The sequence below is a fragment of the Macrobrachium nipponense genome, chromosome 9, assembly GCF_015104395.2.
Source record: "Macrobrachium nipponense isolate FS-2020 chromosome 9, ASM1510439v2, whole genome shotgun sequence".
In the NCBI taxonomy this organism is placed as follows: Eukaryota; Metazoa; Arthropoda; class Malacostraca; order Decapoda; family Palaemonidae; genus Macrobrachium; species Macrobrachium nipponense.
This window is the reverse complement of record NC_061110.1, coordinates 10,111,421-10,126,880: the sequence shown is the minus strand read 5'-3', so window position 1 is coordinate 10,126,880 and position 15,460 is coordinate 10,111,421. Positions and strand designations below refer to the sequence as shown.

Below are 15,460 nucleotides of genomic sequence, written 5' to 3'. Positions count from 1 at the left end.
ATATATCAGTCCTATTCTCCTTAACATCATTTGTAACATAACTACGATAATTATTACTATCGCACGATGGTTGAAATATCCAAGCAAAAACGCTGTTGTTATTGGATTAGGTTGTTCATAGCAAATCAGCTGTTTCTGGCTGTATGCATTTACACAAGTATAACATTACTAACAATACTTTTGGCATTTCTTTTACTTTTTTAAACTTAACTAGAAGATGGGATAGATAAAGAGATGGAGGAAAAGGTATTAGCCTAACTAAAAAATGAAATAGATAAGGAGGAGGAAAAGAGGTTAGCCTGTTGTTATTTGGTCTGCCAAATTTAACTCTCATGATACGTGAGATACATGATAAAATCATTTTTGTTAAGGGTGAAAATTTGGGGATCGCATGGTATGTGAGATTGCGCGTTAACAAGTACATACGGTACATAGTATAAAATGCTCAGTCGTGTTTCATAAGAAGTGGTCTTGGCAAACAATGTCCAATGGTGTACAATTGGGCGTAGCCAGAGCTTGTGCATTATTTCTTCAAGATTTTGATAGTATTGGCTGTGGGTTTTGGCAGCAAATTCAAATCTTAGATAAGGCCACACTAAACAAACTGCTCACAAGCATGACATCCGAAATTAATAAGAGAAATTGTGCAAACTGCCAACAAGCATCACATCACAAACAAGAGTAAAAATAGAATAGCTTAAAATCCACTCATACAAACACTAAACGAAAGACAAGTGTTTTTAAGCTTCAAAATATGAAAACATCTTGTACAGTTACCATCTGAAAATGGTAAAAAAACAAACATGACACAATCAAGTCTGCTTATGGTATAGTTTACTGACATGAATGAATCTACAATTTCATAATAATTTTTCAAGATAAGTTTTACTATCTTAACTTTGCAGAATTGAATGAATCTGCAATTTCATATTAATATTTCAAGATAAGTTTTACTATCTTAACCATGCAGAATTCACCTTTTAACTAGGTGTAATTTACACTGCATTTGGAAACCATATGCAAGATTACAGGCGGTCCCCGGGTTACGACGGGGGTTCCGTTCTTGAGACGCGTCGTAAGCTGAAAATCATCGTAAGCCGGAACATCGTCAAAAATCCTGAGAAAACCTTACTTTTAATGCTTTGGGTGCATTGAAAACTATGTAAACTGCATTCTTATGGCATTTTTCATCAAAAAAACCTTCAAATATTGATTATTTTGCATTTTTGGTGTTATATTTCATCTCCCAGATGAGCGTTGTAGGCGTCGTAACCCTGGAAATAACGTCTATTGACAAGCGTCGTAACCTCGGAACGTCGTAAACCGACACCGTCGTAACCCTGGAAATAACGTCTATTGACAAGCGTCGTAACCTCGGAACGTCGTAAACCGACACCGTCATAACCCGGGGACTGCCTGTATTGTCTAGTAAACATCTTCCTCTAGGGTCAGCATAGGTTTGTTAAAGTGTAAAAAGCCTCTGGGATGCATAACCAATATCTTTTATATATATAAAAAAATAAATAAATAAATTAGCATCTTTGTCTATATGCAGTCAGATCGAGTCACCCAGCTTAGTTTGGTTGTACATGGTTTGAAGAATGACCCTTGGGTTCTATCAGATCCCGCACAGTGAGAGCAGGTCCTCTCTCAAAACCTAGCTCTCAAATCAGGGGCAAAACACACTAGGCTGCCATGATGACCACAGCAACAAGTGTCTGGACCTAATGGTGTCAATTATAGAACCTTATTGTCAAAGCTACACTTAAAAAAGCCATGGTAAATTAACACAAGCGTAATTGTGCACGTACAAATCAGAGGTCCAAAAGTACCATTCTCAGTGGTGGCACAACATGTGCATACAAATCTCCAAAGTAACCACGGCAATGTACTAAATAGGGACACCTATCACTCTCCTTTTCACACCTCCAAAGAAATGTGAACAGTACAAAAAGGAATTCAAATCAGTCCTGATGTCTCTAGACATTGAGAAAAACAAGGTGAAAAGCAAGATCGGAGAGCACTAGGGCAATGCTATACCCATAGTGGATGTTCCACCAGCGGTTATGTGAGCACCTCCATCAACCTTCAGAAGGGAGATGGAGATGAGCAAGTGAAGTCTCTTGTGCTTGTTGTGAAGGATCTTTAAAAGACTACTACTACTCACAAAAGGAAGCAGGGCCAGAATAGAAGTAGGAGCAGATACACAATTATGTTTCGTCATCTTAAATTACTCCTTTGACAAATCTTACTCTCCTAAGATGCCACAGGACAAGGTAAAAAAGATGATGAAAATTCCTCATACAGTAGAACTCCAGTCCTCGACAGTATTAGAACTCAACAATCGGACTTTGGCGCAAACTTTTCAAAGTAAATTTTGCATCAGAGCTCAAACAAAAAACCGGAATCAGACAACAAAACATTTGATTTTTGCAAACAAAGGTGTTTTGGTCAACCGCAGCCAGTTGACGCTGTTGGTGGCGTTGTTGTTTCATGCCAGCCACAGGTGCTATTGTTTTGAGTAAGTAAATGCTTGCTTGTACAAGAATATTTTCTTAAGTTTTTCTGGCTTTCTGTACTGTATTTTGATTCAATCATGGGTCCCAAGGCAGCCACTGCAGACAAGCATTGGACATAGTTGTTTTGATACGGCATACATTTAAAAATAAAAACGATCTCTAATATAATGTTATTTAAGTTCGAACTTATTTAATGATAATTTAAGTGTAATTTGTATAAAAAGGAATTCAAGTCAGTCCTGATGTCTCTAGACATTGAGAAAAACAAGGTGAAAAGCAAGATCGGAGAGCACTAAGGCAATGCTATACCCATAGTGGATGTTCCACCAGCGGTTATGTGGTAGTCAAGAAAGGATGAATCCATTTTCAGTTAATTCTTATGGAAAAAATTGATTCAGATTTCGACCGAGTCGCATCTCGACGTTTCTTCTGGAACGGATTAGCGTCGAGGTCCGAGGTTCTACTCCATCTACTGGAAGCAGAACCAAAGGGTAGCTCCCAAAGGCATCACAACAGTGCTAAACGTGTCAACAGGGCCGACTTCCTTTGCGGGTACAGCAGTCATAGGGAGGACAGTGGACCCATAAACTGATGCTAAAGGGTCCAAAGAGGCGGAGATGGGAAGATATTAAAGAGAATACCAAAGGAAGGCCACATCTTCCAGGTACTTAGGGCCAAGTGCTGGAATCTATCAGGGTTATTCAGCTTACAAGCATATACAGCAGATTTAAGGGGAAAGCATACTACCAGCACAACCCGGCCCTACCTCTCAGTGAGCATTTATATAACCCTCTCAGAGTGAGCAAGAAGCGAAAGAGCTGGAAGGCAGAGAAGACAGGGTGATGCACCAAAAAGGCATCAAAAGGCCAAGTCCCTCATACCCTGGAAACTGAAGCACCTCTTCCATATCTCTTCCATTCTGAGGGAGGCTAGGCAGTGCATTCCTACCACTAGAAAAAGAACAAAGAGGATCTACAATCTTAGAAGTCATAAAATAGGCCATACACATTCTCATATTCTGAACAGTTCTGCTCATCAACCTGACACATTTGTTAGTAACATCCCTGATTCACACTTCAAGCACAGGAAGATGTATACTCTATTCTCAAAAGTGGCTGAAGAAAAAGTGCTAATTATGAAGGGTGGTTGGGGATCTGCTACATACTTTTCCCAACCATTAATTTTTAGTTAAATGATACCAACTAAAGTACTACTATAATTCACAAAACCCGTGTATCTGATGATGTTCCTGATTGGCTGTTGACCAGCCAGTCAGTCAAGAGGGCTGGAAAACTGCAAACTTGTCAGTGTCTCTCAAAATGTCATGCAGTGTGGATTTCCACTCCGTAGTGTTTCCCAATTTCAACGCTGAACATCAAGCCAGTGATTTAAGGATTTTAATGATAAATGAATTATGTACTTAAGTAAACTTAGTGCTAAAATATGTATTATGAAATAAACATAAAATTTAAAGATAAAATATATTCTTTCATTCCTTACATGAATGACATTGCAGTGCATTCACAAGATGAGGATTCTCTCTCTCTCTCTCTCTCAGTCGATGATGTCATTATCGTGATCATGATCACCTCGATAGTAGTTTTATGGGGGGAAAAAGAAAAATAAGTAGTCATTATCACTATTACCCTCTCCCATATCCTAAAGTGGAAATCTCTACATCATAAAAAACATTAAGCGAGATACTGATACCTTATGGAAGAAATCCAAACATCCCATTAGTTTTTCAGTCACTAAAATCTTCTCTCGTTTTCTCCTATATCCCTCTTATTATTTATTATTATATGATTTTTTTCATGTAGAGACTTCCACTATAGGATATATGAGGGGGTGATGGTGATAATGATAATATCAATAATGAAGGCTTGTTTCCCCCCCCCCCCCCCCCCCCCCCCCCCCCCCCCCCCCCCCCCCCCCCCCCCCCCCCCCCCCCCCCCCCCCCATAAGACTAGTATACTTCTATCAAGGGATCTTGATCATGATGATGACAGCATCGATTGATCACGTGACCAAGCATGACTACACGACTACACGAAGACAAGATATAATATTCTAAATCTTTTGCTTGTTACTTTCATATCAATCACCCTACCTATAACTTTTGGTAGCACTGTCATCCAAGGTATTTCAGCTATGATATTACATGAAACTCATGACAATAAATGATGAATACACTGCAATGTCATGTAAAGGAACGAAAGAATATATTTTGAACACACTGTGATGTTATGTAAGGAATGAAAGAATATATTTTTTCTTAAAATTTCATGTTTATTTCACTATAAATATTTTAGCACTAAGTTTACTGAAGCACACAATTCAGATATCATTAAAATCCTCAAATCCCTGGCTTGACGATGTTTAGTGATGAAATTGGGAAACACTACTTTTCTTCAGGTAAAAATGAGGAGTAACGAGTTATAACTTGTGAAAAACATTCTTGTTAGGTGAGGTGGAAGCGGAGATCCTCACAGTATGATGTTTTGAGAGAGACTGAGGAGTTTGTAACTATCCACAACTGTGGTTGGCTGCTAAACAACCTATAAGGAACGTTGTACGGGATGGGGCTGGGCGTCAGATGCAAAGGTGCTGTGAATTAATTATAACTACATCACATGTTTCATGATCATGATTACCAAATTCGATTGTTCTAAAAGCAATTACCAAATTCACTTGAATATGGAAAAAACTATCAAATGCCACAACACATACGTAGCAGTGTATTTACTCTAGGAACTATTGGAGGAGGTCAACGCAATCTCCTCCTTTCATTACTATCACATAAAAGGCACAAAGGTGAAAAGACTAATGGAGGAGGTCAAAGCAATCTACTCCCTTTCATTACTATAACATACAAGGCACAAAGGTGAAAAGATAGACAGCATAATCTTGGGATAGCAAGAGACGATATTCGTGCTAGTCTCAAAAGGCCCAGGGAAGCATCATACAGGGTAGGGTTGCCAATACAAGCAGTCTCTGGTTGTGGGGGGGTTTCCGTTCCGACGGCTTGATAATAAGCAAAAAATGCAGATAACCGAATTTTCGCGGTGATGACCGGTTAACGGCACCTCTGGTAGGCATTTATCGATGCCAATACTATATTACCAGCGCTGATAATCAAAATTTAGCGGATTTTGGCACTAGAGCAGCACCATAAAACCTGATCGCTGAAAAAAGCCACACATATAAAGGGAGACTAAAAAGATGCTTTGCTGGATACTAAGAATGACACTGATGGAAAAAATGAAGAGAGGATTTAAGAATGTAGGACAGTAGTACCTCGAGATACGAAAGGCTCAACTTACGAAAAATCCAAGTTACGAAAGCAAAGACGAAAAATTTTACTGCTCTACATACGAAAAGTTTCTGAAAGTACGAGATTCGCCCCATAACAATTTTGAAACTCGCGCCTATACATACGTACTACGTGTTTGCGTGCTTTACCTCGGCCACTTCGCACTCGAAACTTTACCGTACGCAATCGGCATTCGTTCACTCCAACGATTTCGTTTAGTAACGTAAATTCGTTAGTGATTTTGTTGCAGTACGTACATATTATCGTGTTGTGCTACTTTATCGTGTTGTGAGAACGTAACTTAATCACGTACAGTACATAGAGTCATGGGTCCCAAGAAAGTTGCTGAAGTTCACAGAAAGAAGAGAATGCTTTCTATGGAGACAAAAATGGAGATAATAAAAAAGTATGAAGCTGGCTTGCGGTTGAGTGTGATCGCTAAGGAATACGGCCGAAATCCGTCGACAATAGGCACCATCCTTAAGCAGAAGGAAGCCATCAAAGCAGCTACACCTTCCAAGGGCATCACTATTTTGTCCAACAAGAGGAGCCATGTGCATAATAAAATGGAAAGGCAGCTTCTTGTATGGATCGAGGACAAAGAAATCGATGGCGATACGATAACCGAGACGGCAATCTGCCAGAAGGCCAGCGCTATTTTCGGCGATTTGATTGCCCAAGCCAAAGACGACGGCGGAGAGGGGGCATCAACGGCAACCCCAGAGTTCAAGGCTTCTCATGGGTGGTTCGAAAAATTCCGTAAACGGAATTTCGCCACTTTCGGAGATAGCCTCATTCGAAAGGTAAGCTTCGACATTTTACGTTACAGTAATAATATTTCTTGTACACTAATATACACTTTATTTACAGGTTTGGATTTTTATTCTTAATTTAGGTATTGAATGGTCCAAATTGTTGTAGTATTTCATTGTTTATAGGTCAATTTAGATTTATTATGAAATTTAATGATGTGTTTTTGGAGGGCTTGGAACGGATTAGCCATTTTACATGTAAAATGTGTTCCAAGATACGAAAAACTCATTATACGAAGGCCGCCTCGGATCGGATTAATTTCGTATCTTGAGGTACTACTATACTTGCGTAATACTTTGCATCCAAGGCCTGGCCAAGAAGATATGGTTTGGTCATGTGTGCTATTTAAACAAGCATTCAGAGTATGGCAAAAAGAATACATGCCTCTTACTGACCCCAACCAAATCCTTTGCTAGAAATTTGCAAAAAATATGACAGGGCAACTATGATTCTTGCAAAGGCAGCTTTTAGTGAAAATTTCTTTGGCAAAATGTTTGTGGAATATGGACAGGGCAACTATGATTCTTGCAAAGGCAGCTTTTAGTGAAAATTTGTCTTTGGCAAAATGTTTGTGGAATATGGACAAGTTCCAATGAAATCCCTTTACCTGTTTCAGAGAATCTATGATGATATGGTATGTGTCACAGACGCACCCAAAGACAGACGTAGCGTGGGGAAAACTTACTGCAATTCAAATGGCTTCCCCCCCTCCCCCCAAAAAAAATAAAATAAAATAAAAAAATAAAAAACCTACATACTTCTCACAACTTAAGGGCAAAGGTGGTAGTATAGCATTAAGTAGCTAACAAGTAGTCAAATACTAAAAATCTCCATAAACACACACATCCAGGTATGATAAGACAACTGTGCAGTAGTACGTAGTGCCGATAGGATTCATTCTAAAGATAACGTGACCAGACGACAGACAGACAGACAGACATGGAAATGTGAACTGAACCGTGGTTGCCAAACATAGATTGTACGTACAGTTATCTAACATTCAGGGCCATCATGCAAAAGCCTTGATATATGTACTTTTTTTAACACTAGCAGTTTCCCTTTCCAAGAAAAAAATAATAACTTGCTAACACTTCTCATGATTTATGACTGGAACGGAGGGTTACATACTAATATTTGCCAAGCAATACAAAAGTAAGTTCATCGGTGAAAGGTATACTCACCCCTTGACTCGTGGAACTTCTGTCTCTCCCCCTATTCCACCATTTGCATTGAGCAGAATGCTTAGGCATTTCAGCAACTGCAAAGGGTCAATCTTGGGCTGAAAGGAGAAAGTAAAAATATTTAATACAAAATTATGTGCTTTTTGCAATATGAATTAAGAAGGCACTGAAGTAAGCCATAGGCATAAATATGACCTGGCCAGTACCTGTACACACTGTAACATGCCTCAAATTACCAACAAATACCTGCGGCCCCTACCCCTGGAGAGAGAGAGAGAGAGAGAGAGAAGGAGTAGAGGAGAGAGAGGAGAGAGAGCGAGGACGAGAGAGAGAGAGAGCGAGAGAGAGAGAGAGAGAGAGAGAGAGAGAGAAGAGAGAGAGAGAGGAGAGAGAGAGAGAGAGAGAGAAAATGTTATAATGGTATACAAAACCAAGCACAGGCAGTCCCTGCTCATTAACTGGATTTTCAACACAGGTAAGCAGTTTATCGGTGCCAATCTCCAGTTAATGGTGCTGTTACGAGGGTTATTAGTGCTGTTATTGCTGATAGTATTTAGTTAGCGGCACTTGCCCTGGGGAAAGGAACTCCTGTAACTGGGACTGCCCCCTACAGAGTATACAAGGTTGTGTTATGGACATAATGCATTCCTCCCTATACAGTGGACCCCCACCCCCCTCTTTTTTGCATGCTAAGGATTTCTCTCTGGAACATTTCCCCACATTATTTGTGGGAAATTTGCCTATTCTTAGTATCTTTCTATGAGAAATATATATACTATATATATATATATATAAAAAATTCAATTTCATCATAAAATGCACTTTTGGTGATAAAACTATTAAAAAAATCAGGTATAAAAACTTCAGTAGGTTTTCTAGTTACTAACAAAATAGGTCTAAAGCATTTTTATAGGGGTTCCAACTATTAATGTGTGTGTGTGTTTGTTTTGTTTCTTTGTTTGTTTGTATGGTGCTTTTATGTTGCATGGAACCAGCGGTTATTCAGCAACGGGACCAACGGCTTTATGTGACTTCCGAACCACGTCGAGAGTGAACTTGTATCACCAGAAATACACATCTCTAACCCCTCAATGGAATGGCCAAGAATCGAACCCGCAACCACCGAGGTGGGACGCTAATACCATACCAACCACGCCGCTGAGGCACTACACGTGTGTGTGTGTGTGTGTGTGTGGTACGCATCCCCCGCCAATATGGGGGGGAACACTGTAATCACAAATTTTGTGGTTAACTTAATATAAAAGAATGACTAAGGAATATTGTCTTACTATTCTAGTACATATTTGTACTATACCAGTTATAAAAATAATGTAGTACCAAATACAGTGGGGGCCCTTATTCCCGGGGGATGCGTACCAGACCCCCTGGAGAAAAGTTAGAACCCGCGAATAGTTGAACCCCTATAAAATGCTTAAAACCTCCTGTTTTGTTAGATAAAACTCAAGAAAAAAAACCACTAAAAATTTTTATACCTGGTTTTTAAATAGTTTCATCACAAAAAGTGCATTAAAAAACACACACACACCCCTCAGGAATTTGTGGGTATTTCTCATAGAAAATACCGCAAATAATGCAGGGAAATGTTTCCATGAGAAATCTGCAAATCAGGGGGAGGGGGAGTTCCCCACCTGTATACCTCCATAATTTTCTTGCATTGAATGCTACATAGTATTCTTTCCATAAATTCTTTATCCTGTAAAATAAAATTACTGGCCCCGAATTCCTTTCATTAAGCATTTATTTCATCTGGCTACAATTACAATATGACAGCATTGCACAGTAATTCAATAAAGTGCACAAATTTTTCATTCATACATAAAATTTCTATATTCATATTTTTTCTAGAAGTACTAGTTTAGCCAATAGAGTACTAAATGGAAAAATAAATCCATCCTCTTCTCAGAGGACACTGTACCACACACTACAGTATTTCCTAACTTTTGGCATCTGGAGCAAGACATGAGTGCTGCATTGCCATGTCATATCAAATGTTCTAATCCATTTGTTTGATGAATTTGTTTGATGTTCAAAAGAATTTCAAATCTCAACTGCAAAAATAATCCTTGCTAATTTTTAAAATTATTTTTCATTAATATTTTCCAGTTATTAAAGCAAACAATGAACAATATTTTCAACAGCAAACAATGAACAATGTTTTTGTGTTAAAGTGGCATAGATGTAGAGCTGCTTTGCCAATTCTCTTAAAATTGGTTAAGCTCAGCTGCTGCCTTTAGAGAGTATGTATAAGTTAAATTTCACCATATAAAAATATTTCAGGAAATGAATGCAAACACTTAGTATTTGCAAAAATAAAAATACTCCACATTTTATATATTGCTGGTATAGTGAGAAACTGAGTTGGAGGCTTATACCTAGACTCTAAACAAGATTAGAATTCTTTTTTTTCATACTATGAGATATCCAAGAGAGGATTTAAATTTCCTCAGAACCAGTGACGAAGGGAAAAATATTTGCTAGACTTTCAATAGTTTATTATACAGCCTTCATTTTCTAGTTCTCAATAACTGCAAACTGAATTATGGAAATGTTACAAATTTCAATAATATTCTTTCAAACTCTTCCCACTGACCTTGTTGTATATATAATTGATAGGAACTTTTATTTCAAGTATATACATCAATAGAATTACTATGGATGTATTGCGGAGTAGATTCAAAGATTATCACTCCTGGGGGTAATGGATTAAGCAGCAATAAACATGGCAGTGTGGGAGGCAATGCCTAAAATGCTAAGACTTTGAAACAGGAAAGGACACCTCTCCCTATAATTCTATTAAACAATTCCGTGGTTCAGTAATGGCCAAAGGTACTACAGAGTACATAAGATATTCAACCCGAATTTTTTCTCATATGAGAATGCGTACCTCGAAAGCCACCAAGCGGTTGTAATCTGACGATGTCAGTAAGTATACATGGCAGCGATGTCACATGAAACGTGAAGACCAATGTCACAAATGTAAAAACCATGCATTCAAGATTTTCTGTTTATACCATGCATTCACAACTTTCTCATAAGTATACCATGAGTTCAAGATTTTCTCTATGACATGTACAGTGGAGACCCGGTATTCGCGGATTTCTCTCAGGAACGTTTCCCAGCACTATTCGTGGTATTTTTCTATGAGAAATAGTCACAAATTCCTGTTTTTTCTTTTTTTCAATTTCATCATAAAATGCACTTTTTGTGATAAAACTATTAAAAAAACCAAGTATGAACATTTTTAGTGATTTTTCTTGAGTTTTAATTAACAAAATAGGCTGTTTTTAGCATTTTTATAGGGGTTCCAAACATTCGCGGGTTCTAACATTCACCGGGGGTGTGTGTGTGTGTGTGTGTGTGTGTGTGGTAAGCATCCCCCCCATATGGACCACTGTATTCAGATTTTTCAATTTTACATCATGCATTCTGGTCTTGATACCTTGCATCCAGGGTTTTCTCTTAATGACATGCATCCAAAAATTTTCTCTTTACACCATGAATACAACACAATACATTGCAACTATAACATTAATTTTAACATGTATGTTTTAGTAAATTCAAAATATGCACAAAAGTAAGTTTGGCTACATATGCCGCAGCCAAAATATACCTTCTGACCACAGCATGTAAACAAATGACGCTTTTGTCAATCACGTGGAATGACTGAATAATTAATAATTATCTGGCATCGTGACTCATCCTCCTCATCCAGGTGCCATATCCCCAAGGACGTCGGTAATCATGGCTAGCCATTCCTCTCTATTTCTGGCTCTCTGCAACAACTGAGCTGCATCATGACTACCATGTGAAAAATCATGTTCCCATTGGTTGGGATTTATGCCATCATGCTTTTCAATTTTGATTATAGCCCTACTGGTGCTGTGGTATGGCTCACATGGCTGACTTGAGTACCTTTGTGTACTCTATAGTATCTTTGGTAATGGCCTAGTTTTTACCTATACTGCTCAACTTTGGAACTCTCCTGCAACAGCTTATACACTGGAAAATAACAATGACAGATCCCACAATTCCAGATTTTCTGTGGCAGTCAGCTATTCGTAAAGAAATCCGGTAATAAATTCCGTGTAACCTACATTTTGAAACAAAGGATGAAATGCATAGTATTCTATTTGATGATTTTATAAATTCTGTATAACCTACACTTTTGAAATAAAGGATGAAATGCATATTTTACTTGATGATTTTTATAAATTCCGTATAATCTACACTTTTGAAATAAAGGATGAAATGGATATTTTATTTGATTTTAAAGTAGTATTTTTTGGAATTTAATTTAATTTCATTGTCCTTACATCTGCATACGCTCAGTCATATTAAATGAAAGCCATAACATTACGCCTAGAATTCACTATCATTTTTTTTTTTTTTTACTTTTATAATGTCTGTCAGTAACCACTTCGGAATTGTTGTTGACAAGCTACTTGACCGCCCTTCTCTGGTCTACATGATTAATTAAACCTTGGTCTACTATTGTAACATTGTGATCAAGCTACGTACTAGTAAAACAACTAAAAGACAAGCCTAAGGCTGATTGCATGTTTAGACCTTTTCCAAATTCCTCATCCACCACTAAGCAGAATGTATCATTGCTATATTACAGGCAGTACCCAATTATCAGCGGTCTCACTTAATGGCAATCTGGCGCCATAAATGCTGCAATTTATGGCGGCATAAGGGGCAAGTTTCGGTTATTGGTGCCATAAGGTGGCCTATACTGGGACTGCCTGTATTATTTCAGGATATGAAACATAGTTACATGGAGCAAGCCAATACAGTCATTGACTTGAAATTCAAACTTCCAAAGAATGTTGATTTCAACCTCCAACCACAGACCCCACACTGCAGTGGTAACTGATCATGGTACAGAGCCAGTGATTTTTAGTCACCCTGGGGGATGCGCTAACTAGCGACATCTGAGCAGCATGCCAAGACGGTCCCTACCATACCAGCAGACCAGCTGATACAGTAAACCACAATGTTTAGTGGTGTGTCATAGCATGCACACTCACGTTCAAAGTTTCAGAGCATAAACAACCAGTATATACTATAGAATATATACCCATATAAATAAATAATGAGGGTCTATTACACAATCTTCATACATCTAACACAGCTGCAATCACCTACTAGTAAAATGTGTTATGATTAATCAGAATCAAGTGGCATTGGGAAAGATCATATAATGCAGTAAAATATGAAAATAATCAATGAGAAAAGCTAAAATCACTGGTACTGGGTAAGGCCAACAGTTGAAAAATGTTTTACCTTCAGTGGATAAAATTTGGGGCATTTCGTAATGCCCTACCTCAGTCATGTACTGCACTACTAATCACCCACTCCAGACAAGTAATCTTATCTAGGTCTAATTTAGGGTGTTTTCCTTATGATACAATATGATAGCAGACTACCTCTACCTCGATAATGGTATTAACAAGGGTTTCATTACTGGAACATTTTGTCAGTACCCTTGTCAACAAATGAAAACTTTTTAAGTGCAATGATTGCTACCCTTAGATAAATTAGCTCACAAATGAGCACAATCATCTCTCAAAGTACCTATCCAACTCAACCTATATTTGTTCTAATACAGAAAGACTGAAAGGTACTAACAGACACCTTGGAGACTTGAGATTCTTAAACAGGGTAGAGGAAACCAACTTATAGCCCACACTGGCAATTACTCTGGGGACTGATTGGGAACATTTGAACAGAACAGACTGGTGAAAAACTATGAACCATGGATGCCAGAACCAATAGAAAACTATCAAACACAAGCACAAGATAGAATAAAACAGAAGAACTGGTTTGAGAATCTGTGCCGGAGTACAATTGACCCCCGCCCCCTCTATTTCGCATTCTCGAGATTCGCGGACTCATGTCTTCACAGTATTTTTCTATGAAAACCATCTATAAATTACTATATTATCATATCAATTTCATGATTAAATGGACTGTTTGTGAAAAAACTTAACAAAAATCAGTTTTAATGGGGTTTTCTTGAGTTTGAACTAACAAAGTAGGCATTTCTTAAGTGTTTTTACAAGGATTCTAAGAATTCACAGATTTTAGCTATTCGCAGCAGGATCTGGAACCCACGCTCCTGTGAATACAGGAGGTCCACTGTCTATTTAAACATACAACAGTCTCCATGATACTCTACAGTAAGTTATAGGAATCCAATCGAGCACAGGCAGCCCCAGGTTTTCGGCGATCTAGTTTTAAAGCGCTTGTCTAGCGACAAAGATACAGGCAGTCCCCAGGTTACGAGGGGGGTTCCGTTCTTGAGACGTGTTGTAACCAGAAAATCGTTGTAAGCCGGAACATCATCAAAAATCCAAAGAAAACATTACTCTTACTGCTTTGGGTGCATTCAAAACTATGTAAACTGCATTCTTAATTAATTTTTCATCAAAAAAACCCTTCAAATATAGATTATTTTGCATTTTTGGTGTCATATTTCTTCTGCCAGATGAGCATTGTAGGCATCGTACCCCTGGAAATAATTTCTGATGAATGTAATTGAAAAGTGCCTTAAAGGGGCCGGCCGGAACCCTTATACTATATGGGGGTATAGGGTGAAAAATGCAGTCATGAAAAAATTCATGGAGCTTCATATGACAATAGAGAATACATATACAAAATATTTCGTCAAAATTCCTCTTACTTTCGTAGTTACAGGGTAATTAGTAAACATAACTCAATAAGCCTAAAACATTCATCCGTACAAGAAAATGCAATATTTCTTCTGTTATCGTAAATTTTGATAATCATTGTCAAAGAAATTGTGAGAAATGGCATCTGTAGAGATTCCGTGGGTCGCAGAGGGGAGTATCAAGTTGAACCATGATTCAGTGCGAGCACAGACTTCAAATAGTTTACACGTTCGAGTTTCACCTCTGACATTCGCTTGCTTTTACATATGGTCATCTATGTTTTGGCAAGAATTTCATCATGCCAATGAGGAATAGACAAGGAAAACATCTAGCTAACATAAAGACAAAGAAAATTCGCTCTAATATGATTAGAGAATATCATAATATATGCGATATTAGCGTAGTTAGTGAAGAGAGAGAGGGAGGTTTAGTAGTAAGTAAACGCTCCCGTCTTGCCTGAAGCACAAGTCACACTGTCCCCCAGGCTACGATCTTTGAGCAAACAATCTTAATTTATGATAAATAACATAGTTTTGGTTTATTAATACCCAAAAAGTTATATGAAATTCATAATAATCATGATTTATTAACATTGTCTTAGTAAAAAGAGAGTACAACTTCGAATTTCACCTCTTGAAATTCTCTTGCATGAACGTTTGTTTATTTTTGTTTCGGCAAGAATTTCATCATGCCAAAACGGAAAATACTAGGAAAACATCTAGCTAACATACAGAAGTAGAAAATTCGCCGTAATAAGCAGAGTTAGTGAAGGAGAGAGAGAGAATTCCGTAGGGAGGAGTGCCCGTCTTGCCTGACGCAGTGCCCCAGGCTACGATATGAGCATAGGGATCATCATTTATGATTAAATTATGATAAATAATATAGTTTTGGTTTATTAATATACCAAAAAGAAATATACATTCATAATAATCATTATTT

At 37.9% G+C, this 15,460-nt stretch overlaps 1 protein-coding gene across 1 annotated transcript in view; it reads right to left on the bottom strand.

The window, feature by feature from the left end:
* The window catches only part of LOC135218621 (mediator of RNA polymerase II transcription subunit 1-like), a 107,456-nt gene that overhangs the window by 57,563 nt on the left and 34,433 nt on the right, over positions 1-15,460 (bottom strand). Inside the window, 1 exon segment of the mRNA XM_064255057.1 lies at positions 7,827-7,924. Coding sequence (XP_064111127.1) covers positions 7,827-7,924 — 98 coding nt within the window.